We start from the raw sequence: 16,046 nt of genomic DNA on the forward strand, positions 1-16,046 counted from the left end.
ATTGGTCAAGTGTCTGCCTTCAGCTCAGGTCGTGGTCCCACAGTCCTGGGATTGAGCCCCACATCGGGCTCCCTACTCCCTGCTTCCTGCAGAGCAGGGAGCCGACCTTTCCCTCTCCCACTCCCCCTTCTTGTTTTCCCTCTCTTGCTGTGTCTCTGTCAAATAAATAAAATCTTTAAAAAAATGTTTTCAAGGTCGAAGACACTAAAATTCTGGCCAGTGGGGACTGCTGACATTTTATGAACTCTGAAATACCCTCCATGTCTCTAAAAACATCCTCTATGTATAGCTGATGGCAAGAGATTTTTGTGAGAGAACTACACAAACACGTTTGGACAAGTGTGTCAGTCCATGTAGAAAAGGGGAGACACACCACAATTCAGACTTTATAATTAGGATAGCAAATCAAAAGCCTTCAATAACATTTTTCACTTAATATACTTGAGAAAGTGTCTATGAGCCCAAAGGCTTTTTTAAAATGCCACTCTATTGTCACAGAAAAAACTTCAACTCCAGCCAAGGAAACAGAGGGCACATGCGACAGTGGAAAGAACTTGGGGTCACATGACCAAGCTTCTAATCTGGGCTTTGCCACTAAAGACCTATGTGGTCTCAGACTCAGGTTCTTCACCTAATAAAAAAACAAGACTGTTAAATTACGTCTAATAAAATTATAATGTGATGTCTAGTTAAGACACCATAATGATTCTAGACAGATTCATCTGCTATAATGACATTTAGCCTTTTTGAAAAATTGCAGTGAATATCTGGCCAGAAGACATAACTTGAGGTGTCCCGATACCGCACTCCCCAACAATGTTGACTGCACTTGACTTACGTCACTGAGGGCTTTCTGGGCTTGGGCCACCCTTCTCAGCTCTGGGCTATCGTTGTACGGGTAAAACAAGCTTTTGTCAGCTTCCCAGTCCTCAGTGTACAGTTTCTAAATCAGAAAAGGGAGAAAAATTATGAGAAAGTGAGTTCCCACTTACACGAAATACACGATTTTGAATTTATCCATCAGTAGCAAGAAGAAATTAGGCAAGGTAAAAGCCAAGGTAAATGGAATCTGCAGATAACCTCCCCTTCTCCACTCAGTCCAAGTCATATTTATTATTAGCTTGTCCTCTTCTTTTGACAAAACTTATTTTCAGAAGGGCGGATGTGTCTGATTTTGTTTCATTTCCTCTCTGGGACTGTACCTGCTTCCTACAACAAGGACTAATGCAAGTGTAAGGAGCCAGGAAATACTTTGCATGGTCTCTATCATGAAAAGCATTTAATAAGCCTGATAGCCAGAAATGCCCCAAGTGTAACCCAATGTTTGAGAGCCAGTTCCCAGGTGCATCTTCGTTCGCCCCTACTCGTTCTCCCCATGTTGCTTAGCTTCCCCCCAAGACCCTCTCCTTCACTCTACTCAAGAGCTTTCCTCTCAGTTCCTCCCTGCTCACCTCCATCCCTGAAACCCACATGGCTCAAGGATACTCACAAAAAGTGAGCATTCCAGATCATCAAGAGGACTGGGTATTGCTCTGATTTATGTGGGGGAAGGAGAGAAGCAGCGACAGAGCAGAAGCCCTTACCTTACTGAACATGGCTGTGTTCTTAACTGCCTGGACAAGTTCAGGGGCATCAGGGGGAAGCAGGTACTTATCCTTGGTGTCTTCCCAGTTCTGCTTGTATAAAACCTAGACAGAAAAGAGCAGAGGACCAGTGGTTCGTGTCTCCCCGAAGGGCATGAGGGTGTAGAGAACAGAGAGCTGTGAAGTCTTTCAAATTCCAAGTGTCCTCACACCAAGGCTGCCCATGTGCCTATGCGTTACTAGCATCAGTTAGGAAAACACTGACCACATCAATGTCCCATTAATACTTTTCCTATGCTGGTAAGCTTTTACTTGAAAAGTCTGATTTTTTAAAAATAAATCATGATTAGGATTCTCCTACAGATTCCTTTCAAAGGCTGCAAACTTCTTGGCCATTGGCTGAATCGGGATAGGGGACATGTTCCTTTTGACTTATATGGTATTTTTTACAATGTTTTAAATTAGTTGCTTACATTTGAAATTTGAGGATTTCTTGTAAAAATTAAGCTCTCTGACTGGTTTAAAAATAAGTAAGAGACTCTGGCAACACTGGGCCTGCCTTTCCAGGCCACCATAGGCCTTCCAACCCACTTCAGTCGTCCGGTGGCCTCGATGACGCACGTGCAGCCTGGGTCTCCCTCACTGTGAGTTCACAATGCCCGGGATTCAAAAGAGACAGATTGGCAAGCAGGATTAGGCCTGTCCAGCTCTCTCCTCTACGGCCAGATAGAGGTCACCTACGTGCTCTTCAGCATCCCAGCCATCCACACCATGACCTCACCTTACTGACTTGCTGCGACACTTTCTTTGCATGTTCAATGTCCTTTGCTTTTTCGTCTACGTGACAGATAGTTTTAGCAACATCGCCATCCATTCGATACTTAACCTGCAGAAATAATGCACAGAGTTCATGACAGGCATGCCCATGTGAGTACAGTAAAGGAAATCTATAACCCAAGAGCACTAACCTGACGACTCACTGTCTGTTCCGCAAAGCAAAGTTCCTACATTTTAGGAAGAAAACTGCGATCTCCAAAGGTCTGCCGAGCTCCTACATTCCCTGCATATCTGCTTTCCTGGCAGAGTTTCAACCTCCCTGCACTCCTCCGAGGAGGACCACCGTGAACTCGAATTCCCCATCTCATATCATCTCTTGCTCACTTATTAAGCCAAGCTTTTAGATAGCTCTTGGGGTTCGCATTTAGAGCCGCACAATCTTGAGCCAACACTTCCTCTAGATTTCTGGACTGGCTCATAGTAATTCGACTCTTCTTTTTGTCTATACATTTTAAGGCCCCCAATTCCCAGAGATGGGCATGTTTTTGACATGTCTCGCCTTTATTTTAGAAATGCAGCCCACCTCACTGAGTTGATCTTGCACTTTCTTGATCCGGCGAAGTTCTGGGGTATCAGTTGTGATGGCGTATGGCTGTCCTTTTGCTTTCTCATAGTTCTCCTTGTATTTATTCTGAAAAGAATATCAGATATTAGCCTAAAACCTGACAAGACAGCAGCAGAAATTTCAAGCAATACATTCACCCCTTCTGATAAAAAAAAAAAAAAAATCCTCCAAGTTCTAACAATTATCAGTTATAACAGCTTTCTTTTTGTCCCTTGTCCGATTCTCAGCAAAAACTAAAATAGATTTGTTCATTATTCTTCCTAAACATGGTTGGATACTTGAGACAGTAGAAATTCTATTACAGACTATTGTCTTGAAAATGCCCTAAAATGATTCTCTCAATGTTTTCATTGTCTGAATGCACACATAAAAAGTCCGAACCTCAATAATTTTAGAAAATAAATATAGAAATTATCTGAAAAGATTTGATTGCTAATACAATGCAAAAATATTCAATTCAGAAGTTGTAGCTAAATCTTAATGGTTTCTATAGCTGAGACACCAGCTGAATTAATGGAAAGTCTGAATTATGGAGTATTTTGAAAAGGAATGCAATTTCATTATTTCCGCTAAATATACAATGAGTTCTTGCCTTAATGACAATGTGCATAATTTATCATTATTAATGCTTCAATTGTACTCCTAAATGTAGTCAACAATCTAAATTATACTCTTGATTTTATCACTAATCACTTTAAAAATACTATAAACCTTTGCCAACATTTTCTTCAGACTATCAGAAATTCTAGGTATTATCATCAGAATTTATGAGATTTTATGGCACTAAATGGGCAAAAAAAGTTTTCTGTTATACTGAATACTGCAATGATAAAGGAGGCAAGATAATCTTGCTTTTAGAGCCCAAAGCCTTAGGAAACTAGGTTTTAGGCCACTCAAGAATCTGAACTGGAAATTGGCCAAATAGTCCCCAGGAGTTAACACTAAACCAAACATGGCCATTTACCGACCAATCACAATGGGATGCTTTTGACTTAAGTCCTTAGTCCTATATAATTCAATGTTCCCATGAGCTGCTTTTCATTTTTTCCAAGCTCCCGGAGGACGTGCAATGAGGCCATCTAGTGAGACATCAGCTTGCATGGACAATCCACAAATGAGATCCATTCACATGGGTCTCAATCTACTGCCAATCAGTATGAATTATTACAGTCTAACTGTACATGGAAATTTAAGGACCAGGGACCTTCAACAGCAGTGATTCTCAACCAGAGCTTCACATTTTCAAAGCTTTTAAAAATCTCCCTGCACAGGTCCCAACCTCAGACTGATTAAACCAGAACAGCCTGGGTATCAGTAGTTTTAAAACTCCCGGAGGATTCTGATGTGCAGCCACAGTTAAAAACCACAGAGCTGGGGCGCCTGGGTGGCTCAGTTGGTTAAGCATCTGCCTTCAGCTCGGGTCATGATCCCAAGGTCCTGGGATCAAGCCCAGTGGAAAGCCTGCTTCTCCCTCTCTCCACCCCCTGCCTGTTCTTTCTCTGTCCCTCTCAAATAAATAAAATCTTAAAAATCAAACAGACAAAACAAACAAACAAAACGTTGTTCTAAGATATAGTCAAACATTCCGATCCTCATTTCAGATGAGCTCTTAGTGTGATCCTGGTTTTCTAAACTACACTTCTTCATCATACAGCTCTTGAAGACCTTTTTACATATTGTTAAGTATCTGGGTAAGGGCATTCTGCTCAGACACAGTTTAAATAGATGTTCTTTAGCTTCTGTGAATGGATTTCAACTGAATCTTTATTTATGACTTCATGATTCTAGACTGCCTAACAGATTTTGATTAAATACCAATAAATGCTTTGTGACTGGCCTCCTGCTTATTTTGTGGGAATAATCGCAGTAAGGATGCTTTCTCTGATGCTGCAATGGTGCCAGTGAATTACATGAGAGGAAAATTCAAGAGTCACGAGAGCTTATATTTCTGCAGGGAAGTCTTTGTCTCACACAAGGCTGAGAAACAAAATTCAGCCGGCGCCAAAAACAGCTGGTTGAGAGTCAGTACTTTCTCAATAATAAAACCAGATTAGCAGAAGTTGTTTGAAACTTACTGGGCTAAAGAGTTCCTGCATCTTCTGACTGTGTACAATGTAGGGGGTCATGAACTTCGAAGAATCCAGTTTCTTCCGGATAACCTTCTTCCTCTCCACTGGCTTGGTGGTAACCAGCTGTGCCGGTACCGGCTGTGCCAACGCGGGTTTGGAAGGTTCTGACTGCTCATAGTCAGATGTGGTTGTCCGTGTTGTCGTAGTTTCATAGATTTCTGTTATTGTCTGAAAATGGGATACGTAGTTCAACATTGTTATGAAGTAAAAACTGTGATCGTGTGATCTTGGTATAAAGGCATTATTCTGATCACAAGTCAGACTTCCACCCCTCCTGTAACTTCTACCTGTCTAAAACAGACCAAAGCAGGACATCATACACTCTGTCCAGTGAAGGTACATCACATTATGTAAATTTGCTTGTTCAGGAGAGTGTGTAGTCAAAAGGTTACTCCTTCCTAACTTGCTACACAGTGCCTTGAAACTCCATTTGTGTAGAAAGGAACCCAAATGCTTTCAGGTTGGATAAAAATCAGAAATACAATATTCTTAAACATTTAAAATCTTCTTAAATCATTTGGGTAGAGGAAAAGCAAACTTGGGATGAGAGAACAAAAGATTAAGATGATCAAATAAAGCTTGACTTCCTGACTTCATGTTCACTTTTAAATGAGTCTAAGAAAAAGTGGGTTGCTTGTCCCATAATGAACCTGAGTGCCATGTACACTAATAAATGCGTACTTAGGTGGACAAGGACAATGATGACAACATGGGGGGTAATTTTCCTTAACAACAGTCCTATGCATGTGGTAGGTGGGAGATGATGGTTTCTTACAAGAGCCTGTATAGTAGAAGAAACTAAGGCCCAAAGTTTAGGTCTAGTCCAAGGTTCAAAATACTGTATGTAAGAAAAGAAGGTAAGTAGCCAAGTCGTAGCACGATTTCCTTCACAGCAAATATCCTCTGTACCGATGGACGAGATCTAGCATTGGTTTGTAAAGAGAAACCAAGGCAACAAGGGCATTGGATGTCTAGGACAACTTTGTCAGATCATTGCTAATAGATTGTTTTCTGCCCATTGTTACTGATGTATGCTTGATGGTGACAAATTAACCAATTTACAGCATCTAAAATGTTAGGTTTCATGCAGTCACAAGCTCTTCAAGCAGGTTCCAGGAGAGCCATCACTGTCATGCTCAAGAGAAACAGCTCCATTCAGAAAAGGAAGCACAAGTGAAACATTTCACCCTAAAAAAATACCATCTTGGGATACACATGGGAAAGGCTTATGTGCTACAATCTAAGTAACATTTCATTGCCTCATCAGGGACAAAGGCTTGGAGGTGTCATTCCCTGTTGGCACAGATGGTGGCCCACAAGTTAGGACTCTAAACAATATAATTGCGGGTCCCCGTTCAACTCACATGTCCAAGGCCATGCAATTGGTACAGTCACAGAGTGGTGATAGCCAATGATAAACAGCTACTTATTTTGAGTAGTACCACCTACCCCCCAAAAGACCACATGAACAATGGGGAAACCATCCCCAGCCACTTTGGATATGCTGAATAGCAAAGACAGTGACATAACCTGTCAAACAGGTAGCGTTCATTCTTGTACCATCAGCAGCAACGCACATGTAAGTGACTGATTCTCTCTCAGACTCTCCCGCCGCCAGCTTTGTAGCCCTGGGAGTCTGTGAGGAGAGAAGGCTCTGACTGCTTTCATCAGCATGCAGCTCATGTGGACATGGGCTGGGTCTTACCTCTCCCGGCACTTCTTCATAGACTGTCTCCTCTGTGTAATACTACAAATAGAGCACAAAGGAATCATGAGAACAAAGCAGAAGTCACTTCTCCTCTGCCTCGGCTGAACCACAGGACTATTTCCCTACAGCCCAGTTGGTGTGCACTAAGTGTGGGAAGGAAGTACATGACGGAAGCCATTTTAGCTTGGTGAAACTTCAGGGAAGCTAACGTGAATGCCATCAGACGAGGCAAGGAGATGCAGGGTGAGGAGAACAGGGTCCGAAGTGGGTTCTCTGCCAGAGGCAGTTATTTTACTTATGACAAGCAAAACCTTTTCTTCTGGTACCCAGGGCATAATTTGCAGAGAAAGTAGGAGAACAAAATCCCGAGTATGTGGGCTGTGCAGAAGGAACTTGATATAACCCACTGTTTGTGACTAACAATAAAACAAAATAGATCTCCTTGACTGGACTGTGTCATGGAAAGACTAGATTCAAAAGCCTATACACATCTCAATGACCCCTAAGTCCCCGTAATTACTAAGAACGAGAGTCCCTTCCAGAGTGAGGGGTGCATCCGTATATGGCACGATGGTCCTGAAAGGATGCAAAGATGAAAATCTGCAAATGCCAAGGGGAGAAGGAGAAATGCTAGGACCTCTCAGCATAAGATGTGGGAAAGTGAGGCTACAGTTGACAATTGAGGGCTCTGAGGTACTTGCAGGCTGGATCTGAAATCAAACCTACTTTTGTTCTACTTCTGACATCACCAGCAATAAATAGAAGCTGACAGGAACTGGCTGACATTTTGTTTCAGATGCGTAAAGGGAGTGGAATCCTGCCCCCAGCCTCACCCGGCAAAGCTGGGCAAGCAGAACGAAAGACGCAGGCCAAGGCACGCAAGGAAAGGGACAAAAATGAAACACTGGGCTCATTTTCTCGGTTCACAAAATGTATATCGCTGTAGGCTTCATTTATCTTTTCTCTGTCATCAAAACATATGCTCAGGGAGAGAGAAAAACGCGAACTACAAAATTTTCCTCAGGTGGCTTCCTTTCTTCTGCCCTTGGCTCGGTGAACCCTTATCAAATTAGTTAACCATTGCCGATAGACCACTGGCTCTATTTCATCTGCAGGAAGATTAATATAAAATTTACCTAATGTCCCTTACTCTTGCACTTTCTTTGCTTCTGCACTAGTCCTTTAATTTAAAAATCTACTCTCCAGGGACGTCTGGCTGGCTCAGTCGGTTAAGTGGCTGCCTTTGGCTTGGGTCATGATCCTGGGGTTCTGGGATGGTTCCCTGCATCGGGCTCTGGGAGGGGCTGCTTCTTCCTCTACCTGCTGCTCGCCCTACTTGTGTGCATGTGCTCCCTCTCTGTTAAATAAATAAATAAATAAAATCTTAAAAAAATAAAATTTAATATCCATCTGTAGGTCCTTAGGCATAGCAAGAGAAACCACAAGCTCCCACAGGACGGAGACTTTCTCTTTTCTATGCCTTCATCACATGGGAAATATCATTTGGACACTTTAGGGAATACTGTTTGATCATGATCCACAGAGAACCATGCCTCTGGCCACACAAAACATCAGGGACTGGAGAAGGAAGTATTAAACTAAAGCAAATGATTCACGACTATTTTGGATTTTCTTAGCACGCAAGGAAAAGCAGTTCTTGGTAGCCATCCAGTTTTACCTTTCCTGGGCTCTCACCATGGGTAAACGTATCTTGGAAATAAGCTTATAAAAAAAGCAACACTACCCAAATGGTTGGCATTAACTCATGTGCCAAATCCCACTTTTAGAGCTGTGCCACTAATTAGTGCATCCTCGTTTCTTTTCCTTCCTATCCGAGTTTCAGTTTGAGTAGAGTGATAGTACAATTTTATTTAGATGTCCAAGGCCCCTAAAAGATCTCTTTCTCAAGCCAGTTCCTGGCTTTGAACTCTTCCTTGACCATTTTCTCAAATTTGCCACCATTCCATTCTTCATGGCATCTTTTTTGAGGTCTGAGGGACCTTGGTTGAACATTCCCTGGTGAGAAGTCTATCAGTTTAGCAAATGCTAGTCAGACCCAGAAGCAGTAATAGGAATAAAATGGCAAGGATGAGAAGCCGAAAAATAGCCCCCTCCATTTTTGTGACATCTAGTCAAATCAATCAGGTCTAACGCTGAAGACAACTTCCAATGACCAAAGGACACAATTATTTTGAGAAAACCAAGGGATTTTTAACTTGGAGGCTAAAAAGAATTACTGGTATTACTACCACAGGAAGGCAATTTAATTTTAAATTGTGTCATTGTTGAATAGTGATTATTCTAACTCATGGGGACATTTGTAAAATGCACGCCAGTAATACTGACCATTGAGAATGTAGCCTTCAGCACTTAAGCCACAGATAATCATTATTATACTGTGGGAGATTCATTCTGTGTTTTGTTCCTAAATCCTTCGGTAATAAGATTAACTTTATTTGTAGAACAACAAATTTTTCTTCATCTAAATGTGGACCAGTCATTAAAATAATCTTCCAAAGTTAAATTTTGGCACTGTCATTTAGACTTTGGTTCTGGGTAGCTCTTAATTTCATCCTGATAAAAAGCACAGGTTTTCAAAACTGCCTCCAAGTATCTTAGGCACGTGGAGGTTTCCCTATACTTAGATCATCATTAATTGTAAATTAAGTACTTTCAGATTCAATTTCAATGTTTTTCTATGGATTACAGCCCTCAAGCCTTGAGATTCTAGAATGTGAAGCTGAAGGCAAGCATTGATGAAGAAAAACCATAACATGACAAAAACAAAATTTTATAAAATAGATAATTAACAGCTTTGTAAAATGTATCAGATGTCCATAAATAACCCAGAGGAAATTTTTCAGGATGTCCACTTAAGTCTTTGTTTAAATTTTCTTCAAAATTTAAACACAAAAGCTAGTCTTGTTCACTTAAGTAAACAGAACGGGAGTTGATAGGAAAGTGTGGCTCCAAATGTCACTTGTGAGCATGATGAGTTCATATATACAGGTACCTGTGCACGTTTACATATATGCAAAATCTCACATATAAAATCTCCTAAGTATATTATCCTGAACACTGATTCCATATCACCCTTTAGGTAATCAGCTGGTTGAAGCAAAGAGTAAGTTTTCCCTACTGCTGTGTGGAAACTAAGAGTTCAGTTTTTAGAATTGTCCCTTTGTCTCCTCTGTCCCTTGCTCAGGAGGGTTGGCAGGTGGGGAAGAAGGTAGATTCAAGAGGTGCCTGGGTGGCTCAGTGGGTTAAGCCTCTGCCTTTGGCTCAGGTCATGATCTCAGGGTCCTGGGATCAAGCCCCTGCATTGGGATCTCTGCTCAGCAAGGAGCCTGCTTCCCACTCTCTCTCTGCCTACTTGTGATCAGTCTCTGCTAAATAAATAAAAATCTTTAAAAAAAAAAATGGAGGTAGTTTCAGAAGATCGATTAAAACCTGCCTTCACCCCACACCATGTTTTTCTGAGAGTTTAAAGAAAAGCAAGAGTGGGAAACAGTGATATTTCTTTTCAATTCTAAATCCCACATAATTATAATGAAACTGAACATAAACTATTACTTTCTCATGCTTTAAATAATGAGTCTTTGTGAAGTTATAAGAGATGATGTATTTCTCAAATGATTAATTCACCTACACAGCTTTGATTGTCGCCACATGAAATACGTGGCTGTCAGAGTCAGCTTTTTCATCTTACCTCCACCACCTCCTCATATTCTTCGTCATCTGCCATTTTCCCAGAGTAGTAGTGGCACCTACAAACTTTTCATATTCCAGACAAATGAAAATACATTAGCATCTATCCCTAGGACTGAAATCACAACACCATAAAAACAGAATTTAACACTTCTCCATCCGACACACCCGTAGATCATTGCAGGTTCCGTGACAGGAGATATTTAGATCCCCGTCTAGAAACCTCAAACTTTAAATTAGTCTCTTGATTCCTTCACTAGTAATACATCAGATATTGCTACTTCTAGCTACACAATCCATTTAGTGAAAGTTATAAAAGGAAGCAAGTAAGAGGCTTCGGATTCAAAGAAACAGGGTATTTACATTTCTAAATACTTGCAGAAAAACATTTTCAGGCAAAAGTATTAGTGAAAAGAAGGTCAGCTTGGCTTCTAGAAGTTAGAATTTTTCGCTAGCACCGAAATTCTAGGAGGGCTGCTTTAGGTCTCTCCAGGGCTCTAACGCACCCTAGCAGTCTATCCTACATTTGGAATTAGAACACAGAAAAACAAATCTGTCAGTAGCTTGAAAAGAGAAAAACAGAAACCTCAAGGCAATGGGGTTAATTGTTTCCCGAACACCATTGGCTTATATGGATTATTTCTCTTCTGCTTCTGTAGCTCTCCCTCAAACCTGAAAAATAAGAAATGTTCAAAGCGTTGACTGAAGTAAATCTAAGAATGTGGGTCTTTGGTTTAAGCTTCTAATTCAGGAGCTACCGAAAGGCTCTCCCAAGGCCTTCTCAGTTTGACGCCAGAGAGCGGGACTCTTCTTGATAAAAGTGGATGATGACTTGGAGCAGCTGTCCCTTCGGCCCGAAGATATTTGCCGTGTAAACCAATACCCCGCCATGGCTGGTTTTGTTAAGCTAGGGAAACTGCCACTCCTTCGGAGGCAAATGAAGCCCAGTAGAACAGGATAAATATAGGAATGCAGAACACAGATCCTTTTACATACTAATATATTTAGAAAAGAAAAATCAAAGGCGAAAACTTAAAAATATTGTCTGTTAGACGGGAGAACCAACTCAGGCGAGCAGTAGGTTGGTTAGTGCAGGCCTTGACTCTCATCACAACACAACGGCAGATTAAGTAGGGCCTGAGGAGGGTAATAGGGTTACAAACTTCTCCAGTCCCATTTCCATCCCTAATTTCCCCAGTTCTGACCCCAAACTTTGGAAACTACTTCAAGGGAAGCTGCAGAACATCTCCAGCAAGAACATGACAGAAAAAGCCATCAGGGGGCCTTACCTTTACTCTATCAAATCAATTTCCTCAGCAGCAAAGCCTCTCCCAACTCTTCCCTCCCGAGAACCCCAGGCAAGAGCCTGGATGGTGCCTGGGCTCCGAATGATCACGTGGCTCCGGCAGCCAATCAGAACTGGAGCCGCTCGAATTTCAGGAGCTAAATATACTGCGTGATCTTCTGAAAACCACCTGTTCATCAATTCCACTAAAGGATAAAGGGTAACAAATTGCTTGCTCAGAACTATTCAAATGTAATGGAATTTTACTTAATTTCCAGCACATGGGGTTCCACTTTAGGTTTAATCTCTCATTTCCCCATTTAATACCACACTCGTGCAAAAAAAAAATTTTTTTTGGATAAAAAATGCATGTCTTTGAGGGGCTGTGACCCCTCTAGAGCTGCTTTCGTCAGGTCAGTTGTCTCCCTTTCATGGAGGTAAACACAGTTCCCCTGGCACTGCTCACCAGGTAAGTTCCAGGCCTTCATGTGAAGTCAACAGAGGAGTAAAATCCACGAAACCACAAGTTGGCAAGAACAATGGTTAGAATGGTGAAAAGATGAAATGACAGGCGAAAATATTTAATGTGATGCTAGCTAAGATAGCCCCAGGGTGTAATTAGAGAGAATAGGCCCCATCCTTTTTTTGCTACTAAACCAGGGTGGCTGGATGCCTGGACCACATTCATTATCTTCTCCCTCCTTAGGTAAAGGCCCAGGGCTGGGAATACAGAGCCTCTTTTATATGTGACTGGGTTTCTTTTCTTTCTTTTTTTTTTTTTAAAGATTTTTATTTATTTGACAGACAGAGAGAGATCACCAAGTAGGCAGAGAGGCAGGCAGAGAGAGAGGGGGAAGCAGGCTCCCCGCTGAGCGAAGAGCCCGATGTGGGGCTTGATCCCAGGACCCTGAGATCATGACCTGAGCTGAAGGCAGAGGCTTAAACCACTGAGCCGCCAAGGCTCCCCTGTGACTGGGTTTCTGATTTTCCATTTAGGCAGGTGGCTTCTAGAGGCCAAGTGTGAATGCAAGCACAAAAAGTTTCAATTTCCAAACAGCAATAGCAGATAAAATTAAAATCAGTAAATTACCAGGAGAAGATAATGCTCTATTAGATAAGTCAGTGTACCACACTGAGTTTGTAAAAACTGCCTAGCAATTTTCTATCTCAAGACAATTTTCACTGATTTAATCTCTCACTAAACCTCTGTACTAAGGCAAAAACCCTGTGGGTCACCCGAAACTTGACACGGATTTGACTTTAAACCTATTGTATGTAATAGTTCCTTTTTTTAGCTAGATGTTAGGAAGTATTGTCACATTTCGAACAGATGTACCCTTCCGTGATTCATATGGTGGCAATAAAATTGAACATCATTTTATTGTCTTAACTTAATTAAACCTTGTTCATTTTCTATGTTCTCACAGGTTTTATGATCAAGAGATATGTGTACAATATGAGACCATCCCGTTGGCAGATGTGAACTAGAGTTGACTTACTATTCATTATGTTTTAAATGATGGTGTTAAATTGAAAAATAATTCAGGCCCATTTTAAAACACACAGTATAAAATCACATAAAGTAAAAATAATAATAATAATAATAAGCATAGGCATTCTGATGCTAACCTGGAACTAAGTCCCCTAAGCATGGAAGAGCCACTCTATTTTCCTGTCTTGCCTATGGCCACCTCTGTGGAGAAAGAATAAATGACCCCTTGATTTATCGGTAGGCTCTTATCACATGACTTGCACATAGGAAGGGCTCCATAAATGTTGGCTTGTATTATTTTTAAATTATTATTACCATTTTAAAAGATTTTATTTATTCATTTGAGAGAGAGAGACAGAGGGCAAGCAAGGGGAGGGACGGAGGCAGAGGGACAAGGAGACACCGTCCACCCCCCACCAAACCGAGTATGGAGGTTGAGGGGGGACCTCGATCCCAGGACCCTGAGATCATGACCTGAGATAAAGGCAGATGCTGAATTGACTGAGCCACCCAGACACCCCTCATTATTATCATTTTTAGACATTTTATTGGAGTCTTCATGCTTTACTTTGAGTTAGATTGAAACATTGTGACGCTTCTGAAATCAGACAGTGGTTAGTCTAAGCATTTATGAACCAATAGGAGTTTGGCTCTAAGCCTATACATATCCAAGTATAGAAGGATCATGCCTGTGGACCAGAATAGACATAATGGAGAAGATGACATGGTAACAAAGCTTTTGTTTTGCAGTTTATTCTTTTTTTTTTTTTTTTTAAGACTTATTGATTTATTTTAGAGAGAGAGAGAGACAGCACAAGCAGGAGGGGCAGAGGGAGAGACAATCTCTTGCAGACTCCGCTCTGAGCAGTGAGCCGCCGTGGGACTCCCATCTTGCTACCCTGAGATCAGGACCGGAGTCAAAATCAAGAGACAGATGCTTAACTGACTGAACCGCCCAGGCGCCCCTGTTTTTGCAATTTATTCTATTTTATTTATTATTTTAATACAATCATATCTGCACATCATTTAAGAATCAAGTAGTTTTGCAAGCCTTATGCCTAAATTTGGTGTTCCCTGTTCCCACCATTCCTGTTTTTTTCCCTCCATCGAGACATTCATTGTAACTCTTTTAGCTGAATCTTTTTTATTTGTCTGTATACATTTAACAAAATGTCTCTGTTGCTTTCTGATTTTTTTGGTCACAGGCATTATCTGTTAGTTTCTCACCTTGGAATGTGAGGCTTTAGAACTCTTCCATGTGAACCCCCACTCTTACCAGACACAAGCCTCATCTTAGCCCGGCATCCTCCCAATGAAGTTCTACTTATGTAATTCAGAATTCAGTGTTTCCATTATGATTAGCAAAGGATATTCACAGAGGAACCCCATATATTGTGATTATTTTTCTTTTCCTGCACAAGGGTTTGTTTTTCTGGAAATTGGTATCTCTCTCTTTCTCTCCTTTTCCCCTTGGCTTAATTCTTCTAGACAAACAGTATTCCACAGAACTTTCTGCAATGATGGGAAAGTTCCATACCAGCACCATGGACTATGGAGACCACTAGCTACAAGTGACTAGGGGGCGTTCAAAATGTGACTAATGTGCCTGCAGAACTCAGTTGATATACTTTTCATTTAATTTAAACTTAAATAGCCACATGAGCTGGTGGCTGTGGCATTGAACAGTGCAGTTCGAGAGATGGGTCACTAACTGCTTCAAACTTTATGTCTAACTCTGCTGCCAGGATTTTCAGTGACATCCTGTAGCATTTCATCATTGTATCCACTCTAGATCTCAGGGAGGCTCCTGTTCCATCTGCACTGGTTTCTTCCGTAGCTGGTGCTTAGCTCTCATTTTGACCCCCCTCCCTGTCATCCTGGGGGTTATGGATTTTATAATATAAAAAATCCCATTCCTTTAACTAATGTTTATTGAGTATGTACAATGTACCAAACACTGTTCTGGGTGCTTCCTTCCCACAGCACCACCAGTTGACTAAGCAGTATATATTCCACTCCTTGCTTGTTAACAAAACCACAGTTTAGTTTGGCACAAAAATATCCTCATTTAAAAAATACACTTCTCCTCAAATCCCTAAGAGTTAGAGGTAAACTGTGCCAGTTTTGCTGGTAAGATTTAAGTATAACTCTAGGGAATAAGGCTTCTGGGGAAGGTATAATTTTACTTATGGGCAGGGTCAGATTCCACTGGCATATACTGTTGTGCTCTTGCCATTCTTCCCTTCTCTATGCCTGGAACACAGATGTAATGTCTGGGGACAGAGCAACCATCTTGAGACTATGCAGGTAAGTTGTACGTTAAGAATGGTAAAGCTGGGGCGCCTGGGTGGCTCAGTGGGTTAAAGCCTCTGCCTTTAGCTCAGGTTGTGATCTCAGGGTCCTGGGATCGAGCCCCACATCGGGCTCTCTGCTCAGCTGGAAGCCTGCTTCCTCCTCTCTCTCTCTGCCTGCCTCTCTGCCTACTTGTGATCTCTTTCTGTCAAATAAATAAATAAAATCTTTAAAAAAAAAAAAAAAGAATGGTAAAGCTGGGGCGCCTGGGCGCCTAGGTGGCTTAGTAGGCTAGGCCTCTACCTTCAGTTCAGGTCATGATCTCAGGGTCTTAGGATCAAGCCCCACATTGGGCTCTCTGCTCAGGGGGGAACCTGCTTCCCCCTCTCCCTCTGCCTGCTTGTGATCTCTGTCAAATAAATAAATAAAATCTTAAAAAAAAAAAAA

At 41.5% G+C, this 16,046-nt stretch overlaps 1 protein-coding gene across 1 annotated transcript in view; it reads right to left on the reverse strand.

The window, feature by feature from the left end:
- NEB (nebulin) overlaps positions 1-10,567 on the reverse strand; it is a 207,481-nt gene extending 196,914 nt beyond the window's left edge. The window contains exons 1-7 of the mRNA XM_059393958.1: positions 10,532-10,567; positions 6,820-6,861; positions 5,061-5,282; positions 2,944-3,051; positions 2,365-2,469; positions 1,584-1,688; positions 839-943 (exon numbers count right to left, since the gene is read on the reverse strand). Of these exons, the coding sequence (XP_059249941.1) occupies positions 839-943; positions 1,584-1,688; positions 2,365-2,469; positions 2,944-3,051; positions 5,061-5,282; positions 6,820-6,861; positions 10,532-10,567 (723 nt within the window). The remainder of the gene's footprint in view (positions 1-838; positions 944-1,583; positions 1,689-2,364; positions 2,470-2,943; positions 3,052-5,060; positions 5,283-6,819; positions 6,862-10,531) is intronic.
- Between the last annotated feature and the right edge of the window lie 5,479 nt (positions 10,568-16,046).

The sequence above is a fragment of the Mustela nigripes genome, chromosome 3 (genome assembly GCF_022355385.1).
Source record: "Mustela nigripes isolate SB6536 chromosome 3, MUSNIG.SB6536, whole genome shotgun sequence".
Taxonomy (NCBI): Eukaryota; Metazoa; Chordata; class Mammalia; order Carnivora; family Mustelidae; genus Mustela; species Mustela nigripes.